Source organism: Neophocaena asiaeorientalis, unplaced genomic scaffold (genome assembly GCF_003031525.2).
Source record: "Neophocaena asiaeorientalis asiaeorientalis breed wild unplaced genomic scaffold, Neophocaena_asiaeorientalis_V1.1 scaffold166, whole genome shotgun sequence".
Lineage (NCBI taxonomy): Eukaryota > Metazoa > Chordata > Mammalia > Artiodactyla > Phocoenidae > Neophocaena > Neophocaena asiaeorientalis.
In genome coordinates this window covers 2,034,429-2,057,170 of record NW_020174933.1, presented here as the reverse complement: position 1 = coordinate 2,057,170, position 22,742 = coordinate 2,034,429, and the positions used below count along the sequence as shown (strand labels likewise).

The 22,742-nt window shown below is 39.9% G+C and overlaps 1 protein-coding gene across 1 annotated transcript in view; it reads left to right on the top strand.

The window, feature by feature from the left end:
• RYR2 (ryanodine receptor 2) overlaps window positions 1-22,742 on the top strand; it is a 510,734-nt gene that overhangs the window by 277,693 nt on the left and 210,299 nt on the right. The window contains exons 34-41 of the mRNA XM_024761485.1: window positions 566-725; window positions 1,102-1,188; window positions 4,832-5,058; window positions 10,280-11,084; window positions 13,787-13,987; window positions 19,070-19,175; window positions 20,091-20,234; window positions 21,927-22,200. Coding sequence (XP_024617253.1) covers window positions 566-725; window positions 1,102-1,188; window positions 4,832-5,058; window positions 10,280-11,084; window positions 13,787-13,987; window positions 19,070-19,175; window positions 20,091-20,234; window positions 21,927-22,200 — 2,004 coding nt within the window. The remainder of the gene's footprint in view (window positions 1-565; window positions 726-1,101; window positions 1,189-4,831; window positions 5,059-10,279; window positions 11,085-13,786; window positions 13,988-19,069; window positions 19,176-20,090; window positions 20,235-21,926; window positions 22,201-22,742) is intronic.

Below are 22,742 nucleotides of genomic sequence, written 5' to 3'. Positions count from 1 at the left end.
AGGGGGGGATAGGGAGGGAGGGAGGGAGACGTAAGAGGGAGGAGATATAGGGTTGTATGTATATGTATAGCTGATTCACTTTGTTATAAAGCAGAAACTAACACCATTGTAAAGCAATTAAACTCCAATAAAGATGTTTAAAAAAACCCCATGGGAATGAAAATGACCAATTTGGATGATTATTACATAGTTCAACTTTTTGTGTGTGTATGTGTGTTAGTTTCTGCTTTATCATAGTTAAACTTTTTTGAACCTCAGAAAAAGGTCCAGTTTGGTTTGAGTTTTTGGAGGGAAGGTGCAGGTCAGTTCTCATCCTTGGTTCCAACTGGTTGACCTGTCTTCATTAGGTGTGAAATTGAGAGATTGGAAGACCTGACTCAGAACGTCCACTGAAGTCAATGGAGTTTTGCTCAGAATCACAGAATCGGGCCCACTGTACACCTGTCCCATTTCAGCATGAGCTTGTTGCTTGCACAGCATAACTTAGGTTTAGTTTGCCAGACGTCCGTGCTTTCCATGCTACCTGTGCTTGTTCAAAGATAAACATGTTTTTTTTGCAATTCAGCATCAAACGCAGCAACTGCTATATGGTGTGTGCGGGTGAGAGCCTGAGCCCCGGGCAAGGACGCAACAACAACGGCCTGGAGATTGGCTGCGTGGTGGACACCGCCAGTGGGCTGCTCACCTTCACGGCCAACGGCAAGGAGCTGAGCACATACTATCAGGTACGTGGTCAGGGATGGCCTTGCGCTTCCAGGGAGGAAACCTTTATCCCCGTTAGAGTGGAGAACACATTGTGTAAATTATAGTAAAGTATAAGCTAGAAAGAAATGAAACACAAATGAGTCAATTCTGTATTTTTACTTCTGTTTGAGTAATAACAGTGCCATTAGCCCTTCAGAGGAAACAGTACATTCCTCCAAAAATGTTCACATAGTCCTGAAATGAAATATTCCAAATAATTATTGAAAGAGAATATCTGCATGAGAGGAAGAAAAAGTCTTTTTCTGTAAAGTGTTTCTTAGGTGTTAGGAAGAAAATGTATTTTTTGTGTGTGTTTCTTCCTTTACTAATATTATTAAATTCATTTGATTATTTAAGGTGGAACCAAGTACAAAATTATTTCCTGCAGTTTTTGCACAAGCTACAAGTCCCAACGTTTTTCAGTTTGAGTTGGGACGAATAAAGGTGAGAAAGACTCATTCCTGGTATTATATTTGGGTTGTTTTTTTGTTAGGAAATAGCATTTACTTCTTCTTCAATTAATTCCATACTTTATTAGTACTGATATTAATCACATAAATCATTCTTTAAAAGTTTCTGTATTTGAAAGTTCTGTAATCTCGTTAAGGTCACTAGGGTAACATAAGTTAATTGGAAAGGGTTTTCTTTGGTTATCGTGAGTATATTATTCAATAAAACTAGGCTTGTACAGAACACAAATGCCAAATTACATACAGCTCAGTAATCACTGAACTCACAGGTAAGCTAGTGAACGGGCTTGAAGAGCTGAAAGTATGCTACATTGTGGTAAATGCAAGAGTGACAGGTATTGAGTACTCTGGGAACATAAATGAAAGGACAACTAAGTAGGATGGGGTGGATCAGGTAAAGCTGAAAGAGGAGATGACATTTAGGTTGATTCTTAACTGTTGAATGACAGATCTCAGGGTACATTTGCTAGGAGAGGGCATTCTAGGCAGAGGGTGAGAGAAAGTGAAAATACATAGGCATGAAAGTGCTGAAGGTTAAGGAATTCAGTGTGACTGTAACAAAGGATGCTTCTGGGATGTGGCTAGAGATGAATATGGATGGAAGGTAGTCCAAGTTGAAAAGGCCTTAAATGCCATAGTAAGAAGTGTAGACCTATTCCCTAGGCAGTGGTGCCTTACCGGAAATTTGAAGCAGGGCAATTGAGTATAATCAAACCTGTTTTGGGAAAATATGTTGGTAGTAATGTGGAGAAATATCTGCCCTCAAAAGAATAAGAGCAGGCAGTAATAATTATCTATCAACAATTCCTTACTGTCCACATGGGAGAAGGTGATGAGATTCATGAAGGTCATCGTAGAGAGAGAGTGATACATAAGAAGGTGTTTTAGGGGAGAGATTAACAGAATTTGTCAATGAATTGGATTAATAGGATTTGTTGAAATTGGATTTGGTGCTCAAGGAGAATGAAGAATCAAAGATTAATTTCTTTTTTTTTTACTTTTTTTGGGGGTGGACAGTATAGTTGATTTACAATGTCGTGTTAGTTTCAGGTGTACAGCATGGTGATTCAGTTGTGTGTGTGTGTGTGTGTGTGTGTGTGTGTGTGTGTGTGTGTACTCCTTCAGATTCTCTTCCCTTATAGGATATTACAAAATATTGGGTATAGTTCCCTGTGCTATACAGTAGGTCATTGTTGGTTATCTATTTTATGTATAGTAGTGTGTATATGTTAATCCGAAAAGGATTAATTTAAATAATTTTAGTTTGGCCAGCCAAGGGATACTAATACAACAAGAAGCAGAAGAGCCTGTTGAAATTCAGGAAAAGGAATTGAATTGAAATTCGCAATTGTAAACAATGAGATGCTGGGCACCCCTCAGGGTGAATTTAGTAGACAGTTTTACCATGCTGGCTCAGCGACCTTGGACATATTTCTTAAACCATGTGAGCTCGGTTTCTGCCTTTGTAAAACGAGATTCCAGCTGCCACGGAAGAGCCAATACAATATGGACTAAAGGAATCTGTGATTTTTGTTAAGTAGGAGGGCTTTAGTGGCCTTTCCAGAAAAATTTCAGTAAAATGATGGAAGAAGCCGTAGTATTTTGTTCAAGATCATTCAATTCATATTATTATTTGAGATTGAATGTGAGGGACAGGAGGCAGCAAGTTTGGATGACTGAACAGGGAGATCAGCTCGGTGGTTTCTGACCACTAGGGGGTGGGATAGGGAGGATGGGAGGGAGGGAGACACAAGAGGGAAGAGATATGGGGATATATGTATATGTATAACTGATTCACTTTGTTATAAAGCAGAAACTAATACACCATTGTAAAGCAATTATACTCCAATAAAGATGTTAAAAAAAAAAAAGTTAAAATTTGACAGAAAAGTGGTAGTCTCTCAGAACCCAGACTCTGATATTGGTCTATTTGACATTTATGTTTCGTGTTTCATAGATATTGCAAATTGGATTATGTCCGAAACTGGACTGCTGACCATCACTCCCCCCTCCTCCTGACTTGCCTGATCGAGTCTTCTTGATCGTCAGTTAATAACTCAGACCCCAAACCTTGGAGTCATCCTTGGCTTCCCTCCTTTACATTCCGCATCCCAGTTCCACCCCCCAGCATATCCTCCACCTTCTGTCCTCTCCCGCAACCCCTCCTGCTGATCTGCCCTCCATCACCCTCATTTCCCATCTGTATTTTTCGCCACTAGCCTCTAATTCATCCTCACCCCTCTGTTTATCATAGAACAATCTGAGTGACTGTCGTTATTTTAAAATAAAAATCAGACCATGTCACTCACTTCACTGCTCGAAACCCTAGAAACCCTGTTTCCCTGAGAGTAAAAATCAGAGGTCTGATGATGGTTCTCAAGTTCTAAACCTCCTCTAACCCCTCTGACTTCACCTCCTCCTGATGTCCCCTCCGTCACTCCACTGCAGCCACCCTGGCCGCCAGATCTTCCTCAGACTTGCCAGGCAAACTCCCTCCTTGGGTTCTTTGCATTCAGTTCCCTCTGCATGGAAATTTCTTCCCCTGCATATCCACATGGTTCTTCTCTTTGGATCGTTCTGTAAATGTCATCTTCTCAGTGACACCATTCTGACCACCCTGTTTATTATTACTGTCCTGCATTCTGATTCCCCCATCCTGTTTTGTTTTTTCCTCTCCATGACCTCTTTTCTAATAACTATTTAATTACTGATTTTGTTTATTTTATGTCTAATGAAAAAGAAATGGAAGCTGTATGAGGGTAGGGATTTTGTCTGTTTTGTTTCACTGATACATTCTCAGTGCCTGATACAAGTGCCTGGCTTTTTTGTCCCCATTAGCAAAAGAGAATAGGAAAGTAGCTTGAGGATGAGCAAGTCTAAATAATGCAGTAGAGAAGGTTCTAGAGGAGAGGAAGAAACCGAAGGTAATGCGGAAAGATAATTGTTTTATTGGCCCAGAAGAGGCAGGCAGGGGTGGTATCACGATCATAAATGAATGAATAAGCTTTGGTAAAGCAGAGACTTTTCTTTCCCTGAGGCCAGACTGCAGGAATTGGAATGGTTGAAGATACATATTAGAGGTGGAGGAAGGTGGAGGAGAAAGAAATTGTGTTTCTTGTTTAATAGTCAGGTTTATCTGTTGAGCTGTCTCTGGTATATTGCTGGTTACTCAAACCTGAGAAACGTGATGATGAGTGACGGTGTGAGTAGTTTAAGGATGGATGAAGTGGGTGACAGAGGACGGACAATGAGAGAGGGAGAAAGCCAAGTGGATGTGACCAGTCTTTCGGGATGTTTGGATGAAGGCAGCTAAAGACATGCCCAGCGTCCCTGAGGACCCAGCTTGGTAAAGGAATAGGAAAGATACATGGTTATACGCTCTTGCTCTTGCATTCTCAGTGTGCCATTGAGCATATGGGAAGGAAACATCCCCAAATTTTCTCCACTTGTCCTTTCAGAAACAGCTCAACCCAATTTCTATTAGTTTTTGTATTGACTCTGCTCAACACGTATCGTATCTGTCATTATCTCTTTCCTGTACAGAACTCTAGTCGTCACTTTACTGATCCCCCAGGAGTGTCATCCATTCATTCTTTTTCTGCTTCCCCATCTCCTAGAATGTGATGCCTCTCTCAGCGGGATTATTCAAGAGCGAGCACAAAAACCCCGTGCCGCAGTGTCCCCCTCGTCTCCATGTGCAGTTCCTCTCACATGTCCTCTGGAGCAGAATGCCCAACCAGTTCTTGAAGGTAGACGTGTCTCGAATAAGTGAACGCCAAGGCTGGCTGGTGCAGTGTGTGGAACCTCTGCAGTTCATGTCTCTCCATATCCCAGAGGAGAACAGGTCAGGCCTGAGCATCCTTTACTGTCTGATGGGGACCCGTCAAATTAGATGCCTACCCCAGGGTTCAGGGGTGGTGCTGGGGAAACAAAATGGGGTTTAAAAAATACTGATTTCTTGGGGCCATGCAGACGTTATTTTGTACATCCCAAGTTTAAGTCTGTGTCTCAACTCCTTGGTTACTGAAACAGAATTATTACAGGTGAAGAGGTGATTTGATAGTGTATGATTTCTTTCCTCATTCTTGTTTTGCTTATGAGAATAACAGTAAGTAAAAATTCAGGCAAGTACAGCTGCCATCTGACTTAAGGCAGCCGAGTAAGAGAGTATCACAGAACTGTAAGATAGTAAAGAGGGAATCAGAAAAATCGCTTAGATCAGTCCTTTGTTTGACAGATGGGAAAAACTGAGACCAAGAGATGTCAGTGAAAGAGCATTGTGAAAATACCTTGAGGGCTTTGGAAACAAGTTCATACACGTTCTAGACAGTCATAGTAATAAGATAAAGTACACTTAATGTTCAGAGGTGGCTTTGTTTGTGATTTTCAGTTTTTCCACGTGACAGCCAATTAAACTGCAGAGATTTCATTTTAGCAGCCTCATTATCAGTAAGTTTGGGACCAAGATTTCCCTCCCAAAATATCATTAAAAAGTTAAGTCACAAACTGAGTGAAAACATTTCATGAAAACAATGCGGAGACACACATATTTGTTATTTTTCTTATATTTTAAAACTCTACTCTTTTTTTTTTTTTTCTTTTTGTGGTACGCGGGCCTCTCACTGTTGTGGCCTCTCCCGTTGCGGAGCACAGGCTCCGGACGCGCAGGCTCAGTGGCCATGGCTCACGGGCCCAGCCGCTCCGCGGCATGTGGGATCTTCCCGGACCGGGGCACGAACCCGTGTCCCCCGCATCGGCAGGCGGACTCTCAACCACTGCGCCACCAGGGAAGCCCTAAAACTCTACTCTTAAAAAGCTGTAGGAGCTCTGTTCATTTTTATATATTTAGACGTGCTTGGCACTTTTATTTTCTTTTAAGACTTTTAAAATTTAACCTGTGTTTTGGAAAACAATTGGTCAGTTCCTCAACAAGTTAAATACAGAGTTACCATAAGAGCCTTCAGTTCCACTCCTAGGTATATACCCAAGGGAAATGAAAACATGTCCACACAAAATCTTGTACACGAATTTCAGAGCAGCATCATTCACAGTAGCCAAAAAGTGGGAACAACCCAAATGCCCACCAGCTAATTCGTGGATAAATAAAGTGTGGTGAATCCATACTGTAAATCTGTTTGGCAATACAAAGGAATGAAGTGCTTATATGTGCTACAAAATGGATGAAGCTTTAAAACATTATACTAAGTTTTTAACTCGTTATACTACTACCACATGTTATAGGATTCCATTTACAGGAAAAGTCCGAAATAGGCAAATCTTTAGGGAGAGAAAGTAGAATAATGTTTACTTAGGGGAGGCAAGGGTAGTGGACCTGAGGAATGACTGCCACTGGGTACTACTGGGTTTCTTTTGGGGTGAGGAAAATGTTCTAAGCTTAGATTATGGTTATGGTTGCCCAGTTCCATTAATATACTAAAGCCATTGAATTATTTATTTTAAGTAGGTAAATTGTATAGTATGTAAATGATATCTCAATAAAGCTGTTTTCAAACAGAAGAAATCCAAAGAAAAATTAATCTGGCCAGATGAATTATTTTTAATCCATTAAGTATTTATTTGTATATTTTTAGGTGAAATGATTAGAGATACAGCATTCATAATGTACTCTTTAGAGGATTCAATTTAATTTCATACTTTTTATTTTATGTGAGAAAAGTTTTATTGGAATTTTGCATCTAATGTTTTACAAAAATTACTCTGCAACCAAAAGAAACATCACATTTGGGAACGAATTTTTCTTTATAAGGGAAAATATTCTCTCTATATTAAGCAGAGAGTTTTAAGGTTGTGATTTAATATGTTGGCACGTTATAGAAACCCAACATACACTTCTGCCATAGTAATGTATTATTTATGTTAATTACCTGTGATAAATTATATGCAAATGAATGGATAATTTAAATTCTTACTATAGGCCGTAAAGAATTTGAGTCAATTTCCCAAAATATATGAAATGCAAATTTGTAAAAAAAAGTGTCATTGGAATCAGGTTGCAGAGAAGGTAAGGTTAGGAAAATAACAAAGCCAGGACTGGTCCACAGTCATTCACATCACACCATGATATGGCTGCACATTGGTTTCACACTTCGTAGAAGCCAAAGAAAAATCTGATGAGTTTCAAAATTCGGATTCCAAAATGGAAATGCCGACTAGTATTCAAGTAGAATCTGTTCCTCATGCCCCAATAATATGACAATTAACTAATTTTAAAAATTGAGGGCTTCCCTGGTGGCGCAGTGGTTGAGAGTCCGACTGCCGATGCAGAGGACATGGGTTCGTGACCTAGTCCGGGAAAATCCCACATGCCGCGGAGCGGCTGGGCCCGTGAGCCATGGCCACTGAGCCTGCGCGTCCGGAGCCTGTGCTCCGCAACGGGAGAGGCCACAACAGTGAGAGGCCCGCGTACTGCAAAAAAAAAATTGAATGGTAGTAGATGTATGTCAGTCCTCTGTTTCTCTCATGAGATATCTCACTCATAGTTCATAATTTAATTTACTTATCTTTTGGGTTGCTTCCCTCTTTAACTAGGCAGTAAGCTGCCTTAGGGCAGGAATCTTGTCTGTATTGTTCACCATCCTTTCACCAGTGCTGCCCAGTGATCAATAGGTACTCTGTAATATTTGATGAATAAAAGAGTGATATTGAGTCATGAAGGAAATTTCTCCCCTGGAGACTATAATGAGTTGCATCAGTCAGATTTTACTGTAATGGCAACCCCCAAATTTCGGTGGCTTGCAAAGAAACCTGTATTTCTTGCTCATGTTACAGGAGGTCGTGGGTCCACTGCAGCTCTGCTCCAGGCTGGGGGGATGGTCTGCAGATGTGGTTCATGTACCTTCTTGCCCAGCTTATGGGGCAGCCCTGATCTGGGACGTATAGCTTCCATGGTCAAGGGTAGATATGAAGGAGGGCTAACATACCTCTAAGAGTTTTCTTTTCCCTTGTGGTAGATGTTCTATCCAGTTACATTTTATTGACCAAGGCAAGTCAGGTATAGTCAAGCCCAAAGTAAGTAGGGTCGATAAGATGACTCCATCTACAGGGAAGAAGGGAGAAGGAGAATGTTTACTGACAACAATACCATTTACAGCACGTGCTAAAGATGTGCTAGATGATATATTTGGTGTTGTGCTTATAACAGATGAAACAGTGAGTTATTTCTTTTGCTCTCCTCCAGTTAAAGCCATTGTTCATTTATGTATGCATATTGCTACAATGGGTTGGTGTGGAAAGACAGACTAAATTCGTTGTGGTATATCCTTTGGTTTGCCTTGACTTAAGTCAGGTTATGAGAAGTAGACTACAGCTCCTTCCGATTTCTCCCATTCATTCATTCATTCCACAAACATGTATTAGTGCCCACTGTGTTCCTGGCACTGGATAGAAAATAGTGAGCAAAACAGACATGACCCTTACCTTAAAAGACTGGTCTGGTAGGGAGGAGGGGTGCTTTAAAGGAAAGAACGTGGCATCATAAAATGAATCATGGGGGGTGAATCGGGAGTGGCAGCAGCAACGTAGATTGTAGAGTTCTTATATATTGTTTCTAGAAACTGACATTTTGAGATTGATCAGACGGTAGACTGAATTGCGTTCTTCAGTAAGGACCCAGAGTACAGATATTTTGTGTTGCTATGATAAATGGGTTTATATATTTTGGCCATTAGGCAGGCTGAGGGATGGGTAACAGTCTTCTTGGGAGATTGAAGAGCCCAGTCAAGATATGGGAATCCTCCACTACACCTTGAGGTGGCGGGGGCTTACTCAGTTATACCTTTCCAAGAACTAGGTGCTAGCAACTGGGCCCAGCAGATGTGTGGTTTCCTGGAAGTCTAGGTGATACACAGGGTGGGTAATTATTTGCTAGGCATTTTATAATGCATGAATCTTCCGACTCTGAGAGTCAGAAGGTGGAGTCTGGAATAAGTCTGCACCATCAAGCCACAGTGGGTTTTAGCAGAATGCCTGTGACCTGAAAAGCACAGGTACAATGGCTGGTGGTGTGGACAGGATGACAGGGTATCTAAGGATAGTGACAAAGCTTAACAATAAATAATCACAAATAATTATTCAGTACCCATGGTGTGCTAGGCTAGGTGCTGGATGAATACTAATAACCACAGTATATAATAGCCCCTGTCCTCATGAGCTTATATTACAGTCTCAGCAAGGATACATTGCAAGATGAATGAGTGGTTCCCTTGATTATCAATATATCAAGTTTCTACCTTTAATACTATAGTGTTGCCCATGAACAATCTATGTAATTTAAAGAGTTTAGAAAAATTAGCGCATCTAAAGGAATTATGTGCTCTTAAAATAGATTTTCTTTTAAAGGGAATGACTTGACTTTAGGTACATTCTGGACATACGCTTAAGGTTTAATTGCGTTGAAAGGTCATGATGTGTGGTAGAAGCAAAATGATCTGATATAAACTCAGATTCCCAACAGAAACTTTGCTGAGTGAAAATGTCCCTAATAGTGTTTGTTTCATGAGTGGCACATACCTGGTGGAAACAGGGTGGCATTGGCATATGTTTGGGTCCGTGAGGGACGTGTAAGTAGGTAAATTATGTCAAAGGAATTATCCCTCTGTTTACCTACTGACTGGTTACACTCAGAGCTGATCCTAAAGTCGGAGACAAAGCAACATAGCCTAAGGCTAAGTTTTCTGGCTTCTTGAAGCAGGTTAGCCAAATTGGAAAAGGAGATTCAGGATTTTTCGAAGAGTGCTCAAATCCTGAAAGGAGGGGAGTCCCCAGGGTCAGGTTGAGACCCAAATATCTAAAAGAGATGTTCAGAATGAAGAAAGCTCCAAGCACTAGTGACTGGAAATTTTCAACATCAAATTCTATCTGGAAGAAAACTTAAAAACATCTAGAACTGATGTTTTTAAATCTATGCTATCATCAAACATGTCACAGAAAACTAATTTAAAAAATAGTGTCTGTTTCCATAACTTGTGACATCAGCGACGTATGTAGATTTCTCCTCTGATGGAGAATCGTTTTCAATGTCCGTGTTTAACTTCTCTTGTCCCCAGATCTGTGGACATCCTGGAACTGACGGAGCAGGAAGAACTGCTGAAATTCCACTACCATACTCTCCGGCTCTACTCGGCCGTCTGCGCGCTTGGGAATCACCGGGTGGCCCACGCCTTGTGCAGCCACGTGGACGAACCGCAGCTGCTCTACGCCATCGAGAATAAGTACATGCCCGGCTTGCTGCGCGCCGGCTACTACGACCTGCTGATTGACATCCACCTCAGCTCCTACGCCACCGCCAGGCTCATGATGAACAGTGAGTTCATCGTCCCCATGACGGAGGAGACAAAGAGCATCACCCTCTTCCCCGATGAGAACAAAAAGCACGGCCTCCCGGGCATTGGCCTCAGCACCTCCCTCAGGCCACGGATGCAGTTTTCCTCCCCGAGTTTTGTCAGCATTAACAACGAGGGTTACCAGTACAGCCCTGAGTTCCCGCTGGACATCCTGAAGGCCAAGACCATACAGATGCTGACGGAGGCCGTGAAAGAGGGCAGCCTTCACGCCCGGGACCCTGTCGGGGGGACCACTGAGTTCCTCTTCGTCCCTCTCATCAAGTTGTTCTATACCCTGCTCATCATGGGCATCTTCCACAGCGAGGACTTGAAACACATCTTGCAGTTGATTGAGCCCAGCGTGTTCAAGGAAGCTGCCGGTCCCGAGGAAGAGGGAGAGTCGCCAGAGAAGGAGCCCTGTGCGGAAGACTCCAAGCTGGAAGGAGCCGCTGAGGAAGAAAACAAAGGCGGTAAGAGGTCCAAGGAAGGCCTGCTCCAAATGAAACTGCCCGAGCCAGTTAAATTGCAGGTAATCAGAGAAAAAGATTGCAGTGAATTTCACAACCTATTAATACTGACCTTTGTCTCTTTTTCTGTGTGTGTGTGTGTGTGTGTGTGTGTGTATTTGTATTCCTGGGTAAAGATAGTTCTTCATAAAATTAACCAACTTCCTGTTACGCCTGGGGACATGCCTATCTAATTTTCTTGCATTTGGAATGAAGTTCATGTATTTTCCAACTGAGTCAGTTGACATATTTTTTTGTACTTTTGTCAAGGTGGTTTCCTTGGTCAAGTACGTGTCCGCCCGTCATACACGTCTGTGTGTGGCATGTCGCTATTTCTCTGTGTGTATGGGTGGGTGTGCATATTTGTGCACGTGCGTGTGTGTATGTCTGTCTGAAAGGAGTATAGGAGATGGGTTTTTGTCCTGCCAGTGTTACCGGGTCCAAGCTCATATCGCTCGCCGCACTGTCCAGTAAATCGAGAGACGAGGTATTGGGGCGAGGAATAGTGACTTTATTCAGAAAGCCAGCAGACCGAGAAGATGGGGGACTGGTGTCCCAAAGAACCATCTTGCCTGGGCTGGGATGCTGGTTTCTTTGATAGAGCAAAGAGGGAGAGGTGTGGAAGTAAAGTTAAAAAAAAAAAAAAAAAAAGGGCAAGAAGTTATTGCAGATATTTCTTGGTTCTGGCCAGATTCAGGAGGGGATGTGTTAATTTCTTCTTCCTGCAGCCATTCACAGGGGGCCTGGTCAGGATGTTTCCTGTGAGCTTAAACAAAGGTATTTTAGCTTAACATTCAGGCATGGGAGGCAGGGTCCCTGGAGACGGACCATTATGTATACTTTAAGCAACATCCCTTTAGTGATCAACTTGTAGCAAAAGCAATAGAATATAAAGGTTAAAGTAAAGGAAACGAATCCAATATGGAGTCAAATTTGTTCTTCCCTCTTACACTTCTTCTCCCTCTTATTCATTAGCAGTTTCCTTGCGTCTCCTTATTTCCGTGGATGCATTTCACCGACATTCTGTTGGAATGCCTGAAATGCAAGGCTTTCAGTGCCTGTTCCCAACCCCACCCCTACCCTTCCAACCTTAGGACGCTTGCTCACCAGTAGGTGCGTCCATTCTCACACGCAAGATTTTACTTCCTGCCTGTGTTTCTAGAGAATCAAAGACCTTGCCTGTCTTTGTGCTCATCCAGATGTCCCAAGGACCCTTTCCTAACACCTCTTTGGTTCATTAGCATCAGTTGGTTGCTTGCATCCTTGACATCTTTTTTTTGCTCTTCCTTCCTTAGTCAGCCCTGATCGAGGTCTTCCTCTGGGCCAGGCACTGGGTGCTGGCTGAAGGAAGCTCACTGTCTCTGGGGGAAATATACACTTCTTTATATGTATTTCTGTTAGAACATCTTATTGTTCATCGCATTAAATGCTCAGAAGGAAAAGAATGGATTTCTAGACGAAAGAAAATTTCAACTGGAATACTGTAAGGTGAGGGAAGGCCTTTCTGAAAGGGTGACTTTTTAGCTGGGGTCAGTTATTGAGTAGCGGGAGCTCAGTACTTGTGAAGAGGGAGGGGAAGAATGTTCTAGAAGCTTTTCACATGGAGCACGGAACATGACAAAGGCTCTGACTCGGGAAGAGACCAGACCAGCGTCTGCGGGGAAGGAGGGTGAGAGAGTAGGCAGAAGGCAGTTCATACAGAGTCTGGCTCTTTGCTAAAACCAGCCATACGGTGGATTTGAATTTTATTCTAATTTCATTTAAAACCTCTGAAGAATTTTAGCAGGATAATTTTATTCTGAACATCTCAGTAGAGCTCTCTGTGAGGGGAGTAAGAGAGGGTGGTCATCCAGAGGCCACTTAGTAGCACGCTGTCATGCTGGTTCAGACCCGAGGGGGGCAGTGCTTACACTGGGGTGGGACAAAGCCAAAGTGGATGCAGAGAGGGACATAGACACTAGGGCTGTCTCAGAACTGGCATTGACAGAAATGGCCATGTTGTGGATGGTGATGGACAGGGTTTTAAGGTCCTCTTTAACACTGCTGTGTATTTATATCACAATTGGTATAAAGTGTATTTAAATGTTTCCCTAAACTTGGGCAGAACATTCTCTGGAAGGCGTGTTTCTACCGATGCGCCGTATCAGTTAAAAAGCCTTTGGGCTTCTGGTAAAAGAATACCCAGCTGACCATTTAATGAATAAGCAATAAAACCACTTAGTTAACTTAACGTCTGGAGGTAGACAGTTCTAGAATGAATGTAGTAGCTCAGTGGTGTCATCAGGAACCCAGACCTTACTATCTTCCTGCAATCCTCAGTTTATGGTTTTTATCCTAAAGTGTGTCACCTCCTTCTTCCTCCAGTGATCATGTCATTAGCCAGTTTTTGAAAAGAGGATATTCTAGCCTGTTATGAATGGTGAAAAATCTTTCCCAGACGACCCCTTGCAAACTTCTCTTCATTATCACATTTGCCTCTAGCTGCAGACGAGGCTGGGACAGTAAGTGTTCATCAGAGGGACATCAGAGGGTATTGGCCATTTGGGCTTAGACAAATTATGTTTCATCCCCTGGGACCGAGCACATTGCTATCTACATAAAATCAGGATTCTGTTAATAAAGGAGAAGAGTTGACAACTAAGCATGTCTGCCACAAATTTTGATTTGATATACATTAACTAAGTTGCAGAAATTAAATTTGGTGTCTTTTTAATCGTTTCTTTAGATGTGCCTGCTACTTCAGTACCTCTGTGACTGCCAGGTCCGGCACCGGATAGAAGCCATTGTGGCCTTTTCAGATGACTTTGTAGCCAAGCTCCAAGACAATCAACGATTCCGCTATAACGAAGTTATGCAAGCCTTGAACATGTCAGCTGCACTCACAGCCAGGAAAACCAAGGAATTCAGATCACCGCCTCAAGAGCAGGTATAAGAATGAACTGAAAGGTCTTCCTTTTACTTTGGGTTTTAGTTCACTCAGGTTCCACACATTGCAAAATGATACCGGAAGTTGCGAGTGTATTTTTCTCCTGTTCTCTTTAAACTGGCTACGTTCATTTAGTCAGTATTCATAGGTCTCACCAAAATTGCCTACTTATTTGGTCTCACCAAAATTATCTAATTATCTGTTGGTTTAAACAGATGAGAGACTTATTAAAAGGTATCAGGTGTATTACGGACTCTGTGGAAACCACTGTGCCAGATTCTGAGGTTCTTCAAATAGGAATAATATCCAAGCACAGGTGGGTCTTCGTTGGCTGGCACAGCACCGCCCCAGCTAATAGGCACCCTTGACTCCTAGGACTTAATACTTTGCATTTTGTGTCTCCTAGAAGAACCCAGTGTCACTGCCACCAGTCTTGCAGGAATAGTGATCACCTCTTTGTGGTTCTTCCTCTGGTTGCTCACCTCCAAACCCAGGTCTCCTTTGGGTGCAGCAAAACCAAAAGCCTGTGCCTAAACCCAAGAATGAGCTAGTCTAGGATTGTGCATTTTCTGGCCTCCACCTCAGGATGGGTCTCATAGTGTGAGATATTACCAAAACGTAGCTATGGTGGTCACAGGGTATAACTGACAGATCGCGTCTTCAATATCCTACCTTGCCATTTCCCTCTATGTCCAAGATACCGCTGAATGAAAGTGTTTAGGGACTAATTGCAGAATTTATCTTTTTCTCACCAGAATGTAATTTCTTTGAGGGAAGGGACATGGAATCTTGTTTATTGCTGTAAACAACACTTACTGAGGCAGAGAACAAGTCCAGCCTCTCCCAGAGTAATTCCATTTGTTAAACTACTATTGGGAGAATTGTGCTTCTGGAAAGATGGAGTACATGTGCCTTTCCCTATTCTTCCTTCTAAGTACAACTGTAACCCTGGACATTACATAAAAGACAACATAAGAAGACTCTGAAAGATAGAAGAAAGAGTGGCTACGGAAGTTGGGAGCTGAGGAATGACATGGTGGTGAGTTCCCTGGGTTTTCTTTTTGCCTCACCTATCCCAGACTTGGAGCTAAAGAAGCCGCCAACGCAGAAACACCAGCGGGCATAGACAAGAAAAGCCCCAACAAGTGCCTTCTCTGTCCAGCCAAAGGACCAGAAAAACATTTTTCTAGCAAGACAGAAAACTTTTAGGTAATGACCATGCTACTCCAGCCAAACACCACAGTAAACCCTGTGCCCCACCCCCTACCCAAACCAGCAGACACTGAGTGGAGAGCTTAGACTTCCACTCTCACCAGGCTGTACACAGGTGCTCCAAGTGGGACGGTGGGGAGCTGGGACTTAATCCCTGCTGAGTGGTGATGAGACCTACCCCATCCTGAGTGTCAGTAGAGGCCAGGGAGGGAGATATACCAAGGCACTCTTACCCTTTCCAGCCAGGGTTGTGTGAGTTCAGGTCCATTGGGGACCTGGATCTCCCAGCCTCACACAGCAGAAACAAGGTCTCCTCTCTCCTTCATGGAGGTCAAGTGGAGAAATGAACTTTCCACTCCACCTGGCAGTTATGAGGCGCCCCAGCCCTTCTCCTGCTGGATAGTGTCAGAAGAAGCCAGAAGTTTAAATAAGAACCAGAGTCTCATAACATAATACCAGGAGTATCCAGGTTTCAATTACAAATCACTCATCACACCAAGAACCAGCAAAAACTTGAATGAAAAATGACAATCAATAGATACAAACTCCGAGATGACAAAACTAAAAAAAGAAAGCTGCAGCAAACGAAAAAATAGAAGATACAAAGAAGAGCCAAATGGAAATTTTAGAGCTCAAAAATACAGTATCTGAATTTTTAAAAACCTTCAGTGGATGGACTTAACATCAGAATGGAGGAAAAAGAGAAAAGAATCATTGAACTGAAGGGAGAACAATAGAAATTACCTAGCCTGAAAAACCAGAAAATAGAGTTAAAAAAAAAAAAAACAGAGCTTCAGGGACGAGTGCAAATATAGCAAAAGATATCATATTTGTGGCCTTAGATTTCCAGAGGGATAAGAGAAAGAGAGTGAACTGAAAAAATACTTGAAAAAATAATGGTTGAAAACTTTTCAAATTTGGCAAAAGGTACAAAGATAAGAGATTCAAGAAACTGAGTAAATCCCAAATGAGATACCCCTCCAAATCTAAAACAAGACATATCATTGTCTTTAGTTTTCAGAAGTTTGACTAAGAAAAATCTTGAAAGCCCTGAGAAACAAATGACACTCATAGGGGAAAGACAATTCAAATGACAACGGATTTCTCATCAGAAGATATGGAGGACAGAAGGAAGTGGCACAGCATTTTTCAAGTGCTGAAAGCAAAGATCTGTCAACCGAAATTCTATATGCAATGAAAATATCCTTCAGGAATGAAGGGGAAATCAAGACTTTCTCAAATGAAGGAAAACTACCAGAATTTGATTATTCTGCAAGAATGCCTTCTTTAAACAGAAGGGAAATGATGAAAGAAGAAAATGTGAAAAATCAGGAAGGAAGACAAAACAGCACAAGGTGTTAAGGGTAAATACAATTTCCTTCTCCTCCTGAGTCTTCTAAATTATGTTTGATGGGCAAAGCAAAAATGGTAACTGTCTGATGTGTTCTAAATGTATGCATAAGAAATATCTAAGGCAATTTTATTTTCAGTGGAGAGAATAAGGGACATAAAGGAAGATAAACTGGTAAAATATTGATACCAGTAGACTGAGATAAATTATGTATATATTAATATAATATCCAGTGCAACCACTAAAAATGCTATGCAAAGAGATACACTAAAAAATACCATGGATAATTCAAAATGGGATCCTAAAATAGTTCAAGGAACTCAAAGCATGTTGGGAAAAATAAATAAATCAGAGAGAACAAACAGAAACATACCAGTAAATTCATGAATATAAATAATCTAAATACACCAAGTAAAAGACAGAAATTGACAGAGTGAATTTTAAAAACTTGGCCTAACTACATGCTGTCTACAAGAAACTCACTTAAAATATAATAATATAGATATGTTTAAGGTAAAAGGATGAAAAAAGGTATGTCATGAAAAATTAAATTAAAAAATTAATCAAAAGAAGGTAAGAGCAAAGAAAATTATCATAGACTGACAGGAACATTACAAAAGGATAAAAGATCAATCCACCAGGAAGACAAATGTGTATGCACTAAACAAAATAACTGCAAAATATGTGAAGTGAACACATACAGAACTGAAAGGAGAAATACACAATTGTAGTTGGAGACTTCAACACCCCTCACTCAATATTTGAAGGAAAAGCTCCATGGAAAATCAGCAAGAATGTAGGAGAATACAACACTGCCATCAACTAGCAGGATTTTTGGAGATTTGTGGAACACTCCACCCAATAACAGAACACACATTTTTTTTTCAAGTGCCCATGAAACATTTGCAAAGATGGACTGTATCCTGAGCCATGAAACAACCTCAACAAATGTAAAAGAATTGAATTTTTTTATACAGAATGTTTTTTTGACCACAATGGAGTCAAATTAGAAATCAGTAACAGAAAGGTAACAGGTAAATCTCTAAACACTTGGAAACTAAACAACACACTTCTCAATAAGCCATAGTTTGAGAATCAAGTCTCAAGAGAAGTTAAAAACTACGTTGAACTGAAAGAAAATGAAAATATCACATATCAAAATTTGTGGAGACAGCCAAAACTGTGTGAGGGGGAAATGTATTGCATTAAATACTTAACATTTAAAAAGAGAAAAGCACTCAAAGCACTAATCTAAACTGCCATCACAAGAATTGAGAAAAAGAGCAACATAAACCCAAAACAGGTAATACAGAACAGATGAGAAATGAATGCAAACTGAAAACAGGACAGTTACAAAAATCAGTGAAACCAAAAGCTGATTATTTAAAAATATTTGTAAAGTCAAGAAAACTCTAGAGAGACTGACAGAGGAAGAAAGAGAAGATACAAATTATCAAATCAGTCATGAAACAAGATATTACTACAGACCCTACAGTTGTCAAAAGGATCATATGGGAATACATATATCATACTGTATGATTCTACTTATATAACGTTCTTAAAATGCCAATAGTATAGAAATGGAGAACAGATTAGTGGTTGACAGGAATTAGGGATGAAGAGCAAGCAAGATGGAAGTGGGTGTGGTTATAAAAGGGTAACAGGAGGGATCCTGAAATGATGGAATTGTTCTCTCTTTTGACTCTATCAGTGTCGGTATCCTGGTTGTGATTCTGTTCTACTGTTTTGAAAGATGTCACCATAGGGGGTAACAGGGTAAAGGGTACACAGGATCTCTTTGTATTACTTCTTACAATAGCATGTGAATCTACAATTTTCTCAAAATAATAGTTTAGCAAAAAATTCAAATACAAAGCTCTGAAAAGAAAACTTACAATTGTTTCCTAAAGGAAAATTATGGAACAGACTTTTCTTCATTTATGAATTTAATACTATTCTTCATTTATGAATTTGATACTATTGTATCTAAAACTAAAACAAATGGAAGAAAATTTCTTGCAGTTTGTCTAATTGAACGATTAATGTTAGAAAAAAGCATAGTTATCCATTATATTACTCTTCAATTATGTTTGGGTTTTTCTTCTTCTTTACTGTATCCTTCTAAAAATAGTTCTTGAAAATATTCAATAAAGCATGGAAATTAACTAGGAAAAAAAGAAAATTTAGGAGAAGCATAATAAAAAATTTTAAAAACCAACATTTAGATCTTAATTGATTGAAGAACGCCAAGTATACAAAGGTCTAATATTGTGGAATTGAGAAAGAGAAAGCAAAAGACATGACCGTTTTTCAGCATGCTAAGATTTGAATGATTTATTTGTGGTGTTTGTTGGATTGAGTGATAGGTAATGATTTTTCATCTGTTGGGCAACCAGCTGTGAATACTGAAAAACAGATTTTGAACATCTTTGGTTTTTATGATCTTCTTTGCTGTGCCATTCCTGAATTCACTTTTCTTTTACTCTAGTTCTTCCTCTTTTGTTTTTCCAAACTTTCAGATCAATATGCTTCTCAATTTTAAGGATGACAAAAGCGAATGTCCATGTCCCGAAGAAATCCAAGACCAACTCTTAGATTTTCATGAAGATTTGATGACACATTGTGGTAAGGTCTTCTTGACTTGTAGGCATTAAATTATATGTCAGTAGCCCAAATCTATTAAGGGGATTCTCCCTTATTTTTATTCTAAGAACTTTAAAAATGGAATTGATTGGATGTTCTGAATGTGTGGTTCTTTCTCCCTTTATGCGGTGGTGTGGATAAGTCTGCGTCTGCGTCTCAGTGAAAGAAAACGAATTACCCATTTCTTAAGTGGTATATATATAGCGCCAGTAATATTATTTTTATTTTATTTTAATGAAGAGAGTAAAAGTATATTAATTCAGCTTATGAATGAAGAACCACTGAATGACTGCCGGAAGGTTATACTACACACACACACACACACACACACACAATTTATATATATACTATAAATAAAGGAGTGCTCTAAAATGGTAGAATTATTGCTTCAGACATAAAGTATTCCTTAGTTTAGGATATCTAACATCTGCTCTCTCTGTTCCTCGACTTATTAAAATATCACTGATATTTTTGGAAGCAAGTAAGGAGGATAAAAGACTAGGGAGGTTTTTAGGCAGGGCAGAACCATAGGTCTAAACAGTGCCCAAGGTCAAGAGATGCCTGAGGGTTAGCCCAAGTAGCACAATTGATTTTGACTCCTAAGAGAGTCTTTTCCCTCTCTGCTCGGTTTTATATTTTGTACTGGCTGCCGATAGCTCTGATATCACAAGAGCAGGGGAAAAAGAGAAAGAAGGAAGAGAGAGCAATGAATGACTCTTACCTATGAGTGCTAGTGGGCAAGATTGCTTAACTCAGTGTCATCAGCTGTTTCAGACATGGCAGCATTGCTTTAAGCTATGAATGGAAAAACCTGCAAAACCTGAGAATTATTTATCCTAAATGTTTTTTTAATATTACTTTTTCTTTTCTCCTTTCTCTTTGTTTTCTTCCTACTAGGGATTGAGCTGGATGAAGATGGGTCTCTGGATGGAAACAGTGATTTAACAATTAGAGGACGCCTGCTGTCCTTGGTAGAAAAGGTGACATACCTAAAGAAGAAGCAAGCTGAAAAGCCCATTGAGAGTGACTCCAAGAAGTCGTGTAAGTTATGAAAGGGCACTGCCAAAATGACTCAACTACGGCATTTACTCATCACTTAAATATTATACTAGACGAACCAGTGAGAAAATTGAGTTTGCGGCTTCCAAGAATCAGATTCTTAAGCAGATGCCTGTAGCTGCCAGAAGTAGGCAGCAGCCTCAGGCCATATTTGTAGGAACAGATAGAGAGATGGCAGCTTTGAAAGGGTGGTTGGGCTCCCTAGAGAACTAAACATTTAGGGATTGGATCAGTCTTATCAAGAGAAGGTATAAAGCATGTAATTTAGCCTTCGTATCTAAATATTATGCTATTGACTTTCAAATATTCTTGCATCAAGTTAAACCTTTTCTTAAAGTTTAAATAGATATTGTCTGTAACTATATTTTGGTTCTGAAATATTTTCTAAAGTCTTCTGCATTTCTGATTCATCCATATAATATTTAACTGAAAAGTCACAGCTGATACTCTGAAACCAAATAAGCACACTGAGGCAATTGGTCATCCAAAAGGGTTTCATGAAGTAGGTCTGTGAGATCCGCTGACTTACTGTCTCACTGCTGGGACTCTATTCATTTAAGATGCAGTGTTGGTTTATTAATGTCTTTTATGGAAAGAAAAAAAAAAACTCATGAAAATTTTGTGTTTTTTTCACACTAACTTACAAGGGAAATCTTTTATCCATACAATTACTTCTAAATTTATTCTTCAGTATCACAACCAAATTTGAGCCAGGTCTTCTTCAAAATCAGAGTTCAACGTTTCTTATGAATCACTTTTTATTATTATCAATTTTGACCTATTAAAACTGACAACATGGTTTTGAGATGCGTGGAAGTATACTGGCATTTTATCTAACTTTTGTATTTGGTTAAAATTGGTAGTTTGTTTTTTGTTGCTGTTGTTGTTTTAGTATGGTATAGATTAAAACAGGTTAAACAGCTTCTTTTGGAAATCAAACAGTGTACTGATGATAGGAACTAAGTACCTATGTATGAATTAGTCACATCAACCCTACTTAGCTTTGATAATTGTACTATATATTTTAAGAGGTTTGGAAGTTCTGTTGCTTTTAAGTGTGCTATATTGCTTGTCACATTGCAAGTAATCTATGTATGGGGTAACTTTTCAACTTAATACAGTTTCACAATCAAATCTTTCTGAAGACATTTTAAGTGACAATTAGGGATACAAATTGAAGTAGAAATATAATTTCATGAGGTTGCTACTACAAAGGACTCAAATGAGGAGACAGTTGGATAAAAAGAAAGCTCCTTGAATGCCCATGGTTGACCTTTATAAGGATATATGATGTCAGATCTTCTGGGAGGAAAAGAATGGAACAAAGAAAATAAAAGTAATAGGACCACTCATTGATTGCCCTATGGATTGCCAATAGTAGTTTTGAAAAAGTGGCTACAATTTTGAAACAGCTTAAATACCTTAGTTTTACGAATAGTTTTTAAAGAAAATATTGTGTATTTTTATCCTTGCATGTCTGTAACTCATCGGTATTGACATGTTGACATTGAAGAATATTTAAATGAAGTTTATTTTTTTTCAAAAAAGATATTTTTGAAATTCTGGCACAAATATTGATACCAGTTTGGCTTATCTGAGATGTGCATTTGAAATGCCCATCTAATGTGTCTTCTTATTCTCCTTTCTAAAGAAGTATCCATAATTACTTTGCAGCCACTCTTCAGCAGTTGATTTCTGAGACCATGGTCCGATGGGCCCAAGAGTCTGTTATTGAAGACCCTGAGTTGGTGAGGGCCATGTTCGTGTTGCTCCATCGACAGTACGATGGCATTGGGGGTCTGGTCCGGGCTCTGCCAAAGACCTACACTATAAATGGTATTTCCGTGGAGGATACCATCAACCTGCTGGCATCTCTTGGTCAGATTCGTTCTCTGCTGAGTGTGAGAATGGGCAAAGAAGAAGAGAAACTTATGATCCGTGGATTAGGGTAGGTTATTTACTATTACAGCCTTTGTCTTATAGATGTCTTCTTTCTAGTTGTTTATCCCAGTAGTAGTACAGTAGGTGCATTAGTATAAATACACTGTCTAGATTTTATGATCATTAAATTAGATTGCCATATTTCTAGAGATTATGTTTCAAAGCTAAATAGGAAAATTGCTCAATTACAAAACATGACTAATTTTACAACTAGATGCTAAGGTGGCTATGATATACAACAAATACCTTAGATATTTTTATTAATTTCTCAGTAACGTACAATCACATATAAAAACTACAGATTAATAAAAACACAGTAAAATCCGCAGGGGGACCAACAGTCACGAGCAGGAAATAACAAGGAAGTTTGCCTATGCCTATTGGGCCTTGAGCAAAGAATGAGGGATAAAACAACTGTTCTTAGAATCCAACATCATAGGTTGTACTTTATGTGGGTTTCAGGGTTAACATTTTTTTATTGAGTTATAGTTGATTTGCAATGTTGTGTTAGTTTTTGGTGTATAGCAAAGTGATTCAATTTTATATATA